Source organism: Apus apus, chromosome 28 (assembly GCF_020740795.1).
Source record: "Apus apus isolate bApuApu2 chromosome 28, bApuApu2.pri.cur, whole genome shotgun sequence".
NCBI lineage: Eukaryota > Metazoa > Chordata > Aves > Apodiformes > Apodidae > Apus > Apus apus.
Window position 1 is genome coordinate 548,391 of NC_067309.1, and position 17,100 is coordinate 565,490.

General features: G+C 50.3%; 2 protein-coding genes across 6 annotated transcripts in view; one reads left to right on the forward strand and one right to left on the reverse strand.

Moving 5' to 3' along the window:
• Positions 1–3,456: 3,456 nt before the first annotated feature.
• Positions 3,457–11,007, forward strand: LOC127395008 (keratin, type II cuticular Hb4-like). Its single transcript, XM_051641383.1, has 8 exons — positions 3,457–3,906; positions 4,356–4,564; positions 5,061–5,121; positions 5,374–5,469; positions 5,755–5,919; positions 6,075–6,200; positions 6,586–6,806; positions 10,947–11,007. Exons 1-8 carry the CDS (start codon positions 3,457–3,459, stop codon positions 11,005–11,007), a joined length of 1,389 nt encoding a protein of 462 aa, XP_051497343.1.
• Positions 11,008–13,255: 2,248 nt separating this feature from the next.
• The window catches only part of LOC127394997 (keratin, type II cytoskeletal cochleal), a 57,724-nt gene continuing 53,879 nt past the window's right edge, over positions 13,256–17,100 (reverse strand). For all 5 annotated transcript variants that reach the window (XM_051641367.1, XM_051641368.1, XM_051641371.1 and 2 more), the window contains exons 8-10: positions 15,758–15,978; positions 15,187–15,221; positions 13,256–14,443 (exon numbers count right to left, since the gene is read on the reverse strand). In XM_051641367.1, the coding sequence (XP_051497327.1) occupies positions 14,256–14,443; positions 15,187–15,221; positions 15,758–15,978 (444 nt within the window). In that variant the 3' untranslated portion in view covers positions 13,256–14,255. The remainder of the gene's footprint in view (positions 14,444–15,186; positions 15,222–15,757; positions 15,979–17,100) is intronic.

The window sequence follows — 17,100 nt, forward strand, 5'->3', positions numbered from 1 at the left end:
TCCTCACTCCTCCTCATTTTCATGGTGTTTTCTCTCTCTTCAGTATGAGGAACTGAGAGAAACCACTGGCAAACACGATGGCAGCTTGTGTAACACAAGGAATGAAATTGAGGATCTGAATCAGGTGATTCAGAGACTGGAGGAGAAAACACCAAAGCCCAGGCAGGGATGAGTCAGGGTCAATAACGTGTCAATCAGAATTCCTGGACTGCAGCTTTCCAAAACTCCTCTGCTAGAGTAAGGGAGCAATAAAACCCTTTGATGAACTACATGTCAGTTACTCAACTAAGACTTGCCTGGAACCCAGAGTACAGAGTACAATGGTCCATTATGCCCAATAATTGGACTAGCATCAGTAGAGACCTGCAGTGAGGAGACAACACATACACCAAAGTCTCAGTTGGCAGAGAAAATTGTCCTAGAGTCAGAGGTTTACCTATAGAGTCTGAAAATACAACAAAGTGCAGGTGGATGAATACACAGATTCAGGAGCTCTGAACTATTCAAAGCACATGCAAATAAGTGGCAGTAATGAAATCCTGCCTGCAGAGATGCAAGCTGCAGGGAGCCATTGCTGAAGCTGAGGAGCACAGGAAAGAGGTTGTCAAGAATGCAAAGTGCAAACTATCCAAGCTGGAGGCATCCTTGCAGAAGGTCTAGTGATGGGAGAAGACACCTGTGGTAAAAGTATCCCTGGCTCTGGAGACATCTGTGTACCACCATCTGGGGATACAGTGCTATGAGTGGGAAGAGCTCTGATGTCAAACTCTTGTCCTCTACAACTTCCTACAGGTCAAAATACTTATAAAAACAACGAGCACTTGAAAGGAGGATGCTCACTCCACCAGTTCCCAGCAGCAGCAGCCTGCTTGAAGCACACACAGAAAACATGTGGGTGATTTTAGAGCTTTCCCTCCAGCCCACGTTGCTTAGTCCTTGCAACATGCACTGCTGTGATGAGACTTCCCCTTTTCCTTACCTTATGCTGGAAGTTTACAGATTGTCTGTTCCCAAAGTTTGCCTGTTCCCCCAGGTTGTGCAGGTCTGGCAGAGCCTGGGCAGCAGTGCTGTGCTAGCAAGGCTGTGCATGGTCAGCACAGCACCTGTATTGTAAGGAACCACTTGCCTAGGAAGATAACTTGGTTAAAAATACTAAGTGACAGAAGTTTCTGCTCCTCCCCAGAGGAAAGAAAATTCCATAATTGGAATGAAAAGTTAAAAATTCAAAGGAGCAAAGGAATCTTACCCAGATCATCCGATTCCTTTATGATGCTGCTTGTTTACCTTTATCTTGTTTTTTCTCTATTTCTCCTCAACAAACTGACATGGCAAATCTGAGATCACATGATATAGCTCCTCTTTCCAGAGTTACAAAACAAACATTAATGAGACAACTAAAGAGAACAAACCCCAATTGAAATAAAGGCTGAGGCCACCTCATGTTAGAGTCCCCAAGAGACCCAGAGGGTGCAAGGCTGGTCCATGGGAACAGGGAGGGGTCAGGTCACATCACACCCACCACACTCCTCCTGTTGTCCATCACTCAGTGAACATCATTCCCCTGGGCTTCATTCTCTAAACCAGGATGAAAGGGGAGGGGAAACTCCCTGGGGGCTGAAAAATCACAACGGTCTGAGACCTGCATGAGGGCAGCTGGGATGGGAGTGCTCATGAGAACAGGAGCAAAACCAGGGGCTATTTTCCTGCTCTGAGGCCTGTGGTCAGGCCTTCTGGAAGAAGAGGAATTTGACACACTCCCCCCCCCAAGTTTTTCCAAAATTAAACTTTTTTTTTTTTTTAATTGAGAATTTTTTATTTAAAAAAAAAAAGCACCAAATCATCTCACTCCCAATGTATTCAACTCAATTTGAGCTATTTGGCTTCACTGAGCCAGCTCAAAACATTTTAGGTTTTTTGAAGTCAATTTAGCACCCTGTTAAACCATCTTTCCCTGTTGCATGGGAGAACCTGCAACTTTTTCTACTGTCCCCCTCTCCTTTTGGGTCAGGATCCCTGCAATCCAGCCTCCTGCATCCCCTGTCCTCGGATTTCTGTCCAAAGACACTCACTGAACAGTTGCATTTGGAGTCAGTTGCCTCATCAAAAGCAAAAAGCACTTCTTAGGATGACAAGGTGGAGGGAAGAGATGCAGCCAGAGAGCAATGAAATACAACTAGAGTCTGGAGCAACGTGGTCCAACACATGAGGAGTGGACAATCACAAGGTTAACACTCGATCTTCTCATGCCCCATTCCCCCCCCCAGGATGTCTGTGAGCTCTGGAGTCAAAGTGTCCAAGGAGCTCCCAGATCCCTACAGCAAGGCTGGTAATTTTGGCTTGCAATTGTAACCAACCACTGAACAGGGAAGGGGGAAAGAAACACAGTAAACAAAACAAAATAATTTGTTTGAAACTTTCACCCTGCCCCAGCAAAACACGCCGCCCTCCCACACCATCCCCGGCCGTGTTCACCCAACACGGCGAGAACAGCAAAGGCAGGAGGGGCCAAGCCCTGACACCACAGTGAGGGACGTTGCCCAGCGTAGGAGGAGAAGAACCAAGCCCAGCCCTGCCCCAAACCAGGTGGGAACCCAGCCCTCGAGCTGAGGGAGTGAGGGAGGAGGAGATGCCAGTTTTCTGAGGATTTGGCCAATTTTGCAAAAGTGACCGTGCTCCAAGCATCGGTTTGAATTTCAACTAATCGATTCCCCCCACATAAATTACCACGTTGGAAAACACTCCTACCAGCAACCTGCAAAAAAAAAAAAATAATCACCTTGACAAACAGATTGGGCCCCAACAGATGCTTCCCTGGCATTAAAGCACACTGCCTTTTTATAGGCAGAACCAACAAAACCTGGTCATTTCCCACTAACCTGCCTGCAAGACTTTGCTCACTGATTCTCAGTAAATCCTCATTTATTACTGGTAGTTTTTATTAAACAGCAGGTTGAATCACATTCTCCTTCAAAGCTCTTACAAGCTGAGGTACCAGCAAAACGTAAGCATCTCCTTTGACAGAAAAGCATTTTACATTTTCAACCTCCCTGTTCCACTTCATCCAACCAATAAAAAGGGGAAGATGCCATTTCTATCCTGTCTCCTGAAAACAATTCACTCAGCACAACTCTCCCCATTTTTGTTGCTATTGTACAAGACCTAAATATAACACCTCTGACTCAACAACATTCTTCAGACCTTTCTGGGGCAAATATGCTTTTGCTTTCTCTGCTGGTAAATGGGGCAAACCTGCTGCTGTTGTGCTGGTGAGCACCACATATGCTAAGTAGTTCATAGTCTTTGCATCATAATCATTTTGTGGAAGTTTCATGCAGCCTCACCCTGTTTTCCACGCAAATAAAAGGAAGAAGGTGCTCCACTGTGGTCAGAGGGAACTGCACCCTAGAATCTACTCCCAGCACATCACCTGCACCAATCCCTCTCCAACCGGCAACCATGTCCTGCTACTCCTACCACATCAGCTCCAACCAGGCTGTCAGGAATTCTGGATCTTCTTCTGTAGTTCTTCCCAGGAATCCATGCAGTTTCAGCACTGCCTCGTGCCCCTGGGGCAGTGGCATAGGCTGCCATGGTTCAGGTTACTTCAGCAGCAGAAGTCTTGATGGTCTGACACACTCCAGGCTCAGAACTTCTGTTGGAAGATGTCCTCCAAGACGTGGATATGGCTTTGGGGCAGCTGGCACAGGGTTCAGCTACAGAGGTCCTGGCTTTTGCTACAAGGTTGGTGGAGTCTCCAGGCCATGGAACATCACACCCATCACCATCAACAAGCAACTGCTCCAACCACTCAGACTGGAACTTGATCCAAACGTGCAAAAGGTGAAGTACCAAGAGAAGGAGCAGATCAAGACCCTCAACAACAAATTTGCTTCTTTCATTGACAAGGTGAGCTGAGAACCCCTCCCCAGCTCCAGTTTTCAGGCACCAGAGTCCAAGTGAAGTACCTGGCATGGAAAAGACATGGAATCCTTCTAAGACAACTCATTTTAGACATTGAGGGCAACTTGCTGAGCACCAACGTGCTCATGAGCCACTGGGGAAGCTCCAGCGTAGAGGCTCTATTGCTCTGATCTCTAGGCCTGACCACAGGCTGGGAACAAGCTAAAACCAGGTTCAGCCTTCCAGATCCTTCCCATCCCTCTCTGCACAGCCCCAATTTATTGTAAATCCCTCCTTTGTGGAAAGAACCAGGTTTTTTGTGCATTTCCATAGGGGTGGCTCAGGAAAGCGTGTTGGAGCGGAAAACGCAGGAGCAGACGTTTCACTGCTGCTGCCTGGGCACTGGATCTCTCTTAATCCTCATCTCATTTCCTATTTTGTTTTCTGGGATTCAGGTTCGACTCCTGGAACAGCAGAACAAGGTGCTGGAGACCAAGTGGAGCTTTCTGCAGGGTCAAAACCACTGCAAGGACACCATCACGCCCATGGTAGAGGCTCACATTGGTAGCCTGAAGAAGCAGCTGGAAGCGCTGAGGAACCGCAGAGCCCAGCTAGAGACAGACCTGAGAGCAGCACAGCAGGTTTTGGAAAACAACAAGAAAATGTAAGTAAAAACTGGGAAATGTGAGTGCAGGGCTCAAAATGTTGTTCAAGACTTGTAAACAGGCAGAGACTGTCAGCTTTTTGTGGTAGTGAATGGTTCCCAGAGAACTAGTAGGTAGATGGAGAAATCCACCAGGATCTCAATATTTAAAATAAGGTCCCAGTTTACAGAAGTGGAGAAAATGAGGATTTCCCTCTTCCAGGTTCTCTTTCTCTCCTTCCTAAATCAAGGAATTAACATTTAGAACTGTTTGCAGCTGTTTGCTGTTGCAGAGGTCAAACAAAAACACTTCTGCTACCAATCTGTAAAGATGCAGGAACCTCCTCTGAAAACATTGGCTTTCCCATGGGCTACAAAACAAGAACAAAGCATCCCAAAACATTGTTTGAGGAGAAAGAAGAAAATCGGGAGTTTCACTTCTTGAACTGCATGTATGAAAGCAAAGAAAGATGTGATTGTGCTGAACTCAAACCAAATCTTCCATTTCCCCACGCAGGTACAAGGAGCATTGCAGCCAGCAGACGTGCACCGAGAGCGAGTTTATTGCCCTGAAGAAGGTAAGGAAGGGGCTGGTTGAACTCCAGGCCCAGGTCCCTGGGGTGCACACAGGCATTTATTTCCCACCAGCAGCACCTAAACGAGTACAAGCAGGAGCTGGTGCTTGGGTTTGCTTGAACTCAAACCAGCAGTGATGGTGTCATGGGAGCTGGGGCTTGGGGCCGGTACCAGCTCTGAAGTTCCTCACCCCAAGGGCAGCCCCAAGTCTGATCTCACTAACAACCCTCCTTCTATCCGCAACACGTCTCCAGGACGTGGACTGTTTTTTCTTAAACAAGGCAGAGCTGGAGGCCAAGGTGGAAAGCCTGAAAGAAGAGGCTGAATTCCTGAGGGTGTTCTATGAAGAGGTAAGAAGCCTCCCTGTCGCTCCAGCAACATCCATCCAGCTCCAGCCATCACTGGCATTTCCCAGCTGGAGTTTGGAGTTGTTGCTTATCCCAAAGGACAGAGGAAGAGGGGGTGAGGCAGGACAGTGCTCAGCCCTTGTGGTGAGTGATGAGGCTTCATCTTCTGCTTGGTCACCACAAAGGGGGACCAAGGTGCACAGTGTGGGTGACACAGCAGCGAGGGGCTGGGCTGGGAGCACAGCAGGACCAAGGTCTCTGACCAGCCCAACCCCACATCACCACCAGGAGATCCACCAGCTGCGGGCCCAGACCTCGGATACTTCAGTGGTTGTGCAGATGGACAACAGCAGAGATCTTGACTTGAGTGGGATCACTGAGGATGTCAAGACTCAGTACGAGGACATTGCTCACAGGAGCTGGGCAGAAGCACAGGCCTGGTATGAAAGCAAGGTGAGGAAACCTGGCAGAGGGAGGGTTTGGGTGCAGTTTTCCTCTTCAGACCAACTTCGAACCCAAAGAAACACCTCCCACCCTCCTGATTTGCTCTGATTTAACCCCAAACATGCATTTTTGGATACACAACAATGTCTTTTGGGCTTTTTTAGTTTAAGGAGCTGCAAATCACTGCAGGCAGGAATGCTGACAGCCTGAGGGACACCAAGCCCAAGATAGCTGAGCTAACACAGAGCATCCAGAGACTGAATGGAGAAGTCAGGAGCACCAAGGACCAGGTGAGCACAGCCAGGTCTGCTTCTTCCAGCAGGGCAGAGTGAGCTGCTGCTCCTGTGAGCTCCCACAGCCAAAGTAAAGAGGATTGTAGCACCTTGCAAAGGATGTCCATGAGCTGGGATTCTGCTGCCCAACTAGGGCTGTGTTAAAGTCCAACTCATGCAATACCTGCAGGTAGATGTGGTTGCACCATCCCATCCAGGTGAGCAATCTGAGGGAGCACTGAAAACTGCACACCCAGATCCCTCAAACCCCTGCCAGCAGGAACTGCATTCCATCTCACTGCTGGGCTGAATGCACAGCCAGAACTCACAGCCCTGTCTTGGCAGTCATTGTGTCTGAAGGTGTCAGAGACAGCTCAGACTGACCATGTCTCACTCCTTGCAGTGCTGGGAGCTGGAAGCTGCTGTGGCCAGAACTGAGCAGCGTGGGGACACAGCTGTGGAGGATGCCAAACACAAACTGTCCGAGCTGGAGTCAGCCCTGCAGCAGGCCAAGGCAGACATGGCCCAGCAGCTCGATGAGTACCAGAAGCTCATGAGCATCAAGGTGGCCCTGGACATTGAAATCATCACCTACAGGAAGCTGCTGGAGGGAGAAGAGAGCAGGTGAGTGACAGACCCTCACAGGCCTGCACAAGCTCCTTTATGTGCATGTGTTGAAAATCAAAACAACTGGACATTGTTCTCTCAGAGATGCCATGCCCCAAATGTCAGAGAGTCATTTTGGTTGGAAGAGCCCTTTAAGATTGTCAAGTCCAACAGTTAACCCAGCACTGCCAAGGCCACCACTAAACCATGTCCCTAATATCCAACCTCAACCTCCCCTGGGCAACTCGAGGCCAGTTCCTCTGGTCCCATCACTTGTTCCTGGGGAGCAGAGCCCGACCCCCCCTGGCTCCAACCTCCTCTCAGGCAGTTGCAGAGCCAGGTCTCCCCTCAGCCTCATTTTCTCCAGGCTGGACACCCCCGGCTCCCCCTCAGAAGTTCTCCATCTCTTTTTCCTTGTGCTCCAGCCCCTTCCCCAGCTCTGTTGCCCTTCTCTGGACACGCTCCAGCCCCTCAATGTCCTTCTTGTCATGTGAGGCCCAGAAGTGACCCAGGATTCCAGGTGCAGCCCCCCCAAGTTCCAGCACAGGGGACAGTCCCTGCCCTGGTCCTGCTGGCCACACTAAGTGCTGATACCATCCCTGGATACAGATCATTCTTCCCATCAGTCCTAAAATTGGTGCAAACTCACCCAAACAGCCAGTCCTGCTGCCTCCAAACAGTGAGGGAGGCTAGGGAGGGCCAGGCTCACACCTGAGGCTAAAGGGCTTTGCATTTGAAGACAGATGGATAATGTGCAGCCTCCTCCCTTTCTCTGCAGGCTCCGGGCAGAAGACTTCCCCACCAACATCTGTAAGTTGGACTATTCACCTTCTACCAAACTCAGGCACCTTCTGCCTTTTCTCCAGGGAATTCCCTAAGCTGAAACTCAGCTTTGCTCTGCCTTTTGCAGCTGTCTGCCCTTCCCAGGGAGGTCTCACCTCTGGTCCTGAGCTGGGCTTTGCAAGTGTCCATGCATCAGCCAGCAGAAACTCATGCTGGACCAGCAGCCTGGGGGGCCGTGGCACAGCAGTGAGCTGCAGTGATGGTGTCAGCAGCAGGAGCACGAGGAGCTCCCACATGAAGGTGGGAGCCAAGGCAGCCAGGAGCAACATCTAAAGAGCTGCAGATAAATGACAAGGCTGGAAACTAAGCAACACACTCCTTTGTGCCACCACACAGCAACAGCCAGGCCACAGCTGACCTCCTGCACCCAGCTCCCCATGGCCCACACCCCCACTTCCCACACATGGAAAAGCTAAGAGGGCTTTTCTGTGGTCAAGAACTTTGCTGTTTCTGTTGGGGAATCCCAGGGCAAGAAGAGCCAAATCCCCCTCATTGTCCCTATTATGCAGTTGAAACAAGAAGCCTTTGCTGTAGCTCCCTGGTCTTTCCACTCCTACAGATAAATGAATTAAAATCAAGTTTGAGAGGGGGCACCTTCTCCCTAAGAGCATTTTCATTACAGCTTCATCAGGTCCAGCTGTTAGCAGCTCCCACCCTGGATCAATCTAGTTTTATCAGTCAGCCTTTTTGATTACACATATATCCCAGCTTGAGCAGAACTCCCCCAGAACTGCCCAATTTGCCGTTTCCCTACACATTGCATTGATTTCATTGATTATTTACCCCAAATAAGAGATTTCAAGGGCTGTTGCTGTTTGAGGGCACTTGCTTAGGGTACTTGCATCACCTGTTTTGAAACTGATCCTCAACTTTCTCTTTTCTTCTGGGTTTTTAATGGTTTAGCTCATCTGTTGCCATAAATACCATCATAAATTGAGAGCTGGGGGGCCAGACTCCACTGCCGGGTATGAAACAGGCTGATTCATCCATGTGTCTGGACCTAAGGCACAAAGCTGCTCTATGATCTTTTTCAAGGGATCCAAACCCAACCTTAAACACACGGGATCAGCATCAATCGCCTTCCCAGTCAACCAGTACCTGGCACACAGAACTGCTAGTTGAGTATGTTAACCCTATGTGAAGGAAAAGAGGAAGCAGTGATTTGTTTCTAATGTCCATGTATTTTGCTGGTGGCATTTATTCTAGTTTTAGCCTTGAATCTCCAATAAACTGACACAGCAACTCAGTTACCCTCATTCGATGCCTTCATTTGGGGAAGGGAGGGTTGATTCTTGCCTCTGCTCCAGAATCTCACGGCCAGATCTTGCAGGGATCTAACACAAGCACAGAAGCCAAACCCCCCACCCTCTGGGAGCTCCTCCTCCCTCACCCAAACACTGCACTTCATGGTGTCCCAACATCCCTAACACATTTATTCTACACACACACGAGCAGCCGTGCAAGGAGAGGGGCTAGAACCTCTCTCCAGAGCACCACTGAGCCCAAGACACAGCTCCCCACTGCACCCAGAGCCAAGGGCTCCTGACACTGCTGGTTGCCAGCAGGGCACAGGGAGCAGGTGCTTCCCAGGTTTGATGTCTTCATTAGGACAGGGGGGAGCCCCAAATGACTTTCTCCCCCCAAGGAAAAACAAACAACCCAAAACATTTAGAAGGTACTGACTAAGCAAAGATGCCCGAGCAATTTGCATAAAGCTAACTGAAACTTTTGACTACCATGGATTGCTAAATCCCCTTCAAACCACCACCAACTGCCTCCAGCTGCCTGGGAACTCCTGAAAGCCACACACCAGGAGCTGCTGGGTGGTTTTACACCCCCTTGTCCTTCCTCTCATCCTGGCACCAGAGCAGGTCCTGCTCAGCTCACTGCAGTGACCCCCCCACAAGCAAAGCAGACCCAGCCCATGGTTCCTTCCCGGGCTGTGGCTGCTCCCAGGCAGGAGCACAAGGTGCCACCACCTCTAGCAAGAGGCTGAAGGACCTCCTTTCATCTCTGCATGAGGTGTCACCCTTTATAACCTCATCAAGCTAATTAGGCTTTCCATCAAGTTAATTAGCCTTCCCAGGTGGAATCCTTTCCAGGATAGTTGTCTCCCTCCCCCTAGCTCCTCCCTGCCTAGTGGGAACTGAGCCTATACTGGTTTCATGCCATTTAATTCCTTTTAAACACAAGATGAAAATCTCTATCAGCCTCAGAGCAGTTTGGGCCTTGCTACTTACTGAAAAACTGATGGAAACAGAAGCAAACGCAGCATAAACCCCAGGGAGCTGAAGAAAGCTCCCCACCACCTCCAGCCTTCTTCTCAGGCCTGGTTGCATCCAAGTCCTCACCCTCCCTCTGCCTCAGTTTCCCTCTGTTAAACAACTGACACCTGGACAGAGCAAGGCAGCCAGGGACCTCAGCCCTGTCATTAAAATAACTCACATCCCAGGGATAGCAGCTGGTGGTCCAGCAGCTGCCACAGGGGGGAGATGGAGCAGGCAAAGCCACAGTCCTGCCACACGACCCAGGAGGAAACACCAGGGATGGTCCAGCAGGAACGCAGCATTCAGCTGGGGCACTTGCCTGGAGAGAGAAAATCAGGACAGGCCTCTAGGAGGGGAGAAATCCAGAGGCAAGCAGAGATAGGAAAATCCACTCAAATAAGTGTTTGCTTAAAGTATTGGATAAAAAAATACATTATAAAGTATACTTAATTATTGTGCACTTTACCCTGCAGAGAGCAAGAAGTAGCAGCTGAAGGTGTCTGAGCCTTGGCAGGGGTAGCTGGCCCCTACCCCTGCACAAAACCCAACATCACTGTCAGAAAAAGTGACTTTCCACCACTTTTATGAGCTGAAGAAGCAGCAAGATTCCTTGTACAGCTGCCTTGGGAGGAGGAAACACTACTGACCCCCTGCATGGTATCAGCTGGGTGTCTCTAACGTCTGTGTGCAAAGTACATGCATGGAGGGACCTCCCCAGGCACCAAGGTGCTCACACCAGGGCAGAGCTGCTGAGATGCATCCTGGGCTGCATCCCCAGCAGTGTGACCAGCTGGGCCAGGGAGGGGATTGTCCCCTCTGCTCCACTCTGGTGAGACTTCCCCTGGAGAATTGGGGCCAGTTCTGGAGCCCCCAGCACAGGGAGGACACGGAGCTGTTGGAGAGAGGCCAGAGGAGGCCACAGAGATGATCCTTGGGCTGGAGCAGCTCTGCTCTGGAGCCAGGCTGGGAGAGTTGGGGTGTCCAGCCTGGAGAGGAGAAGGCTCCAGGGAGACCTTGGAGCAGCTTCCAGTGGCTGAAGGGGCTCCAGGAAAGCTGGGGAGGGGCTTGGGCCAAGGGCAGGAGGGATGGGCCAAGCGGGAAGGGCTTGAAACTGGAACTGGGGAGATGCAGGTTGGAGATGAGGAGGAAACTCTTTACTATGAGGGTGGTGAGACTCTGGGACAGGCTGTCTATAGAGAAGCTGTGGCTGCCCCATCCCTGGGGGTGTTGAAGGGCAGGTTGAATGGGGCTTGGAGCAGCCTAGTCTGGTGGGAGGTGTCCCTGCCCATGCAGGAGGGTTGAACTAGGTGGTCTTTAAGGTCCCTTCCAAGCCAAACCAGTCTGGGATTCTATGACATGATAATAAGTAAGGGCTTCGAGATGTTTCAGTGATGAGGGCAACACTTACAGCTACAGAGTTGGACTGTAGAAGGCTGAAAATACACAACTATAGAAGATGGATGTGCTCCTGACTTTGTAGTACTAGGTGCCTAAATCATAATAGGAGGGAAAATGGGGCTGGGATGTCTTGGTCTTACCCTGTCCCAAAGCATGAACAGAACATTGTCCCTGAGCTGGCACCAGATGAATGAAAGGACCTGCCCAGTCGAGGAGGAACTGCCCTCTGCAATTGTCTTTGCTCTGCTGGGCTCCATCTTTCCCTCAACTCCCATTTGCAATGCCAAATTACCTCCAGCTTTCCCTAAATTCTTTGAGCCCAAATCCACGGCTCCTCCAGGAACCACAGTAGCTTGTCGGGTCACTCTGATGTCCAGACCAGGCATGTTCCTGGCCCTGCATCAACATGAACATCCTTTGTCTCTTGATGATTTTATGCATATTTCAGATGCTTATTATTCCTCTTAATCACTGCTGCAAAACAGGGAGGCCAAACAATGCAGCTCAGTGGGGCATGTGATGGCTTTTTCTACCTTGCAGTATCTCTGAGACCTCCTTGCTCCCACCACCATTGTTTTTTGCCTCTCTTTGTTCCAGCAGGGACATCCTGCCCACCAGCACGGGAAGCTCAGCTGCTGCTCCGACAAGCAGTGGGAGGCAAAGTCTGGCACCCAGGAGGAGCAGCCTAGGCTGGGTGCTGCTCCATGGGGGAGGGCTCTGGAGCAGATGGGTGCTGGGCTTCTCTAGGTCACATCTGTCTCCCTTCTCCACAAGTGCAAAACTATCCTCCCATTGCAGAGCTGCTCCTGAAGCTGAATTATTTCTCGAGTTCAACTTGCAGAAATCCCTCTCGAGCAGATTTCCAACACACCTGATTTGAGGCCCTTTGCCTCCTTAGATCAGCACCCTTTCTGCAAGCAGGATTACATTTCAACCAGCTCCTCCAGTGACCCCAGAGCAAGCCAAGACCAGACCCAAAGAGCAAGCAGAAAGCTCCAAAGGAACCATCTCTGTGGACTCGCACAGATAATTCATGGCATTTCCTGGGGTGTCCCTGTTCCCCAGCATGGAGCAGCATCCCTGGCTCTGGGCACATGGCAAAGGTGCAGCCACCCAGGCTGGGAGAGCCCTGAAAGCTCAAGCAGCAGCAGTGGAGCCTGGTAATGATCTCTTGTAATGCCAAGAGAGACCCACAATTCATTGTGACAGAAACACTGGCACCTCCTGCCAAAACCACCTGGGCAATGTCTCTCTTTGAGCTTTTAATTTCAATTAACTTCAGGGGATTTTATTCATTTGACTTTTTGCCTATGACACAAAAGCTGTGAGCTGGGTGTGCCGGGCTGCTGGTGCCACGGGTCTGCTGAGCACCCTGCTGTCATGGCTCTGCCATGGGTCTGCACCATGACCCTACAGGAATGGGAGCAAGAAGAAATCACCCCTGGGGGAGCCCTTCTCACCCCCCATTGCCCCAAAAGGAGCAGGAAGGAGCTGTCCAAGCTTTGGTCACCTGCAGCAGAGTCCCCCAGTGTTCAGCTCCTCTCCACTCAGCAGAGAAAGATGGTTACTTGGAGTGAGATTGGTCTCTGCTACTTTCAGGCCTGCCAGGGGCTGGGAAAAAGCTGAAGTGCTCGAACAAAACCAGCCCCATCCACCCCCTGCCTGGACTGGCTGCAGGTAAAATTCACCCAAGGGTGAAAGACTTTGCAGGCAGCAAAGCCTGGATCCTGACCCTGACCTCAGCCTGGCTGCTCTAGAGGACACAGCCAGCAGCAGGCTCTGCAGACAGCAGGGAGGTGTTAGCACTGGATGTTTTCCAGAGGTCCTGAGCATCCAGGGCAGCAGAGACAAGGAACTCAGCTGGGACTGAAAACTCTCACAATAGGGAAACTTTATTAATGGCCTCACAACCAACTCAGAGGCATCAAACGTAAACAAAGATTCGCTGCTGGACACGGCTGAGCACCAGTTCTGGGCAGTTTATTTCAGTTATTTACCTAACAATGCTTCCTACTGCAGGAATGACATGACTATTTTCCCTGGCATGTTTAAGTTGAAGACACATTTTGGCAGGAACAAGGAGTTATTGTAATGATGCATCAACAAAACAGGCTGCAGTGAAGACACCAGATATCACCAGATACGCTTTGAAACAGGGGTGGAAAACAGAGACACCCAAGGATGGGGAATGTTATCTCCCACTGTGGTGTGTTACTTAGAATGTTCTGCAACTTCATACCCCTCTGGGCCTCTTAAGGAGAGGGAATGGGCAGGGGAGCTTGTTTAGGAGTTATTTCACTATAAAGAATCTGAAAGTAAATCTGCCTGCACTGCCTTTGGTAAGAAATCAGCTTCATTCAGAGAACTGCTGAACTGAATTAATGAACTCAGAATTCCATTTCTGAGCCCATTTCCAAAGGAAGTTAGGAGAAACCCCGAATGGTTGCAATGTTTTCTTCTTGATATACTTTAAAAAAACCCCAGGCTGAAATCTTAACAAGGACTGGCAGTTTCTGAGGAGCTCAAGGGAGTAAAGTCTTCCAAATCATATTAAGAGGGAGATAATCTTATGGTCTCTTTTTCAAAACCCCAGCAGAAGTGTGGAAGAACTTGCCACTCAGATGATGGCTTTGTCCTTCAAAGGGTGAAATCCAGCCCTGAGCAGGGGGTACCAAGCACACAAGTAACAAAAGTGTTATCCCACCTGCTTCACTGGATAAATTTCACCCTACAGGCTTGAACCTGCTCTCAGTGGAATGGTTCCCACTAAGTTCAAAAGTGCAGGATCAAGCCTCAGGTGTGATGTGGCAGGGTCAGGTACTCTGGTGTGTCTCATTCCAATTCATTCATCACTGCAGAAATTTTGCAGCCAATTCATCCCATAAAAGGCAACAAAACTTTCCTGTGTATGGTTTCCCTCCTCCCGCGTAACGGGGACCACTCGTCTCCATCTCTGTCTTTACTTCCTGACGCTTCTCCTGCTGGATGAGGTTGTGGTGATGCTGTAGGACTTGGTGCTGCCCCCGGAGGAGAAGCCGAGCGCCCCGCTGCCCATGCCTGACCCCAGGCTGAGGCCTCCTCCCATTCCTCCTCCCAGAAATCCACTGGAACTGCCGTAGCTGCCTCCCCCGCTGGAGCTGATCACGGCTGTGGCAGAGAGAAGCAAATCACACGTAAGCACCAGGGCACTGGGAACCCAAAAGGAGCATTTCAAAATGGGAGCAACCAGATGAAAACTCTCTACGGTCTCCTGCAGAACACAGGGCCCAGGACACTGATCTCTTGTTCCATGTTGGCCCACAGCATTTATTCTGTCTGCTAAGCCTGATGCATGGGAGGGCTGAGCAGCCTGTCTTCTTCTCCCTCACTCAGCCTGGCTCAGGACCCCCTGAAGCACAGAGAACCCCAGACCATGAACACATTCAGCTCATCTGGTCCACCAAGGACAAGTGGTTCACCAGCTATCAATGGCAATTAAGGGGACGAAAAGCAGAGCCACTGGTTTGGAGCTGTAGACAGCACCTCTGAGACACCAGCATCTGCCCCATGTCCAGGCCAGGTGAGCACACAACACTTCCCAGGCTGGAAGGACACCCTCTAACCTCCCCTTGGCACTGACTTCCAACCCAGGCAATGCCTTTTCTCATAAGCACATTTTTCTCCATACAAAAATAGAAGGAAAGAAAGATCAATATTCTCCCAAGCTAAATCTCATACCAGCACCAACAACTTCTTCCTGGGGGCTCCCACCTAAGCTGGGCACTAACTGGGATGCAGGAGCTAAGGCAGGCAGCAGGAGGCTCCTGCACACAGGCCCAGCTGGCCCCCACCTGCATTTTCTATACAATTATGGTGATGTGTAACTATTATAAATTCCAAAATCAACTCACAGATGTTGACGTTGCCAACTCCATCACCAGCCAACCTGGAGAAGAGAAACACAAAAGGCAAAAAGGAAGAGGACAGGTTAGATGCTGCATTACTCAGTGTCCCCCCAGGGCCTGAGCGCTGGGGATGGAGACAATGGCAGTGAGTTATTAATGGCAGTGAGTTATTGCTGCTGTTGTAAATAATTCAGCCAAGATCAGTGTGCCATCCAGTGCTTTGTTCTGGCCCTACATTTACAAGCTGTGTTATCACCTGGGGGTGGCTGACAGAGCACAGAAGCTCTGTCTTAGTTCCACGGGGATTTAAGCCACTTGGAAATTTTCTGCCACAGCATCGAACACGTGATGGAAAACAACCTTTTTTCTTCTTTGTATCTTTTCACCAAAAGTATCAAATTTTCCCCAGAACTTGCCACTTGGCTCTTCAGCCAAAGCATTTTCAGGACTAAAAATCAGTTTAAAATGCAAGGGTTTCTATTCTGCAGAAACTGGAATTGGGTCCTCACGATGCCCCCGAGCAAAAGGAACAAAGGGCTGGACCCCTCCTGGGGTAAAACCCACAGGCTGCTCCCACCTGCTCTCCTCGCCCTCCAGCAGCTTCCTGTAGGTGGCAATCTCGATGTCCAGGGCCAGTTTGACGTTCATCAGCTCCTGGTACTCCCGGAGCTGCCGGGCCATGTCCTGCTTGGCTTTCTGCAGGGCTGTCTCCAGCTCCTCCAGCTTTGCCTTGGCATCCTTGACAGCCAACTCGCCACGTTCCTCGGCCTCAGCAATTGCTGCTTCCATCTTGGCACGCTGCAGGGACAGAGCAGGGTATGGGCATGGCCACCCCACCTCCTTGCTGGAGGACACCACTGCTGATGGACTTCTGACATCTACTGGCCAGACCATCTCTGTGTCCCTGTAGAGCCCTGGAGCCATCTGCTCAACTCTGATCTCTAGAAGTTCATGCCTACATATTTTTGGGGGGACTGGACAAGAGATCTGCATGCAAAGGAAGCTCATCTCATCCCAAGATATGTTCTTCTAAAAGGCAGACTCTGTTTCTCTCCACTGGCTACATTTTTAGAACACTTTCTTCAGGTGATCCTCAGCTTCTCAGCCCACCCACAACAGCACAACCCTTGGGGTTACCACAAGCTCAGGTTTTCATTCCCTATTATGCCTCAGTGCTTGTTCAGAGCCAGTTGGTCTCCAGCAAGCTTTGATGTTAGGCAAGTGTGGACTCGAGCAGACCTGCTGTTACCAAACAGTGCAGATCTACCCCAAAAGTATCCCTTTGGGGCCACATCAAGCTGGCAGTCTGATGCACCCCCGGCTGTGCCCCCTGCCCCTCCAAAAAAGCCCCATGTTTGGCAGGAACAGCTCACAGTGAACACGTGCTTTATACTCTCATTCATTGTTCAAGGGAGCTGCACTGGGTCAGCTCATTGCTTCTAAGTGTGTGTTTAAGTCTCTCTGCCCTGAAACCAAATAAAAATAAATGGATGAATCACAATGGCTTATCTCCAGCTTTGTGCACCCTGGTTATTCACAGCCAGTTTTCAGCCCTGAACATGGTCTGAATCACTCACTGGTCTGGCTTTCACCAGTTTGATAAAGTGATAGCAGCTCCTGGGGAATGCAAACAGAGCTCCCATACAGCTAAAGAATTCTTTTCTATGTCCAAACATGGTGTTCCCTTCTGGAAGAAGGGAGTGGACAAAAATCCCAAAGCAAGAGGGCACAAGGAACATGTGTGGGTGGGAAGGAGGCCACATGCAGCCTTGTCCCTTGGAAACAGCTCTGCATTCACTCCCCTCCTGTCCTCCCAGGTCACTGGCCAACTTGCTCTCACCCAGAGCTCAGCTGCCCCTCAGCAGGATGTTGCTCACAGTGCGGCTTCTCCCTCCAGACCTGACCCCTTGAGGTGAGCAC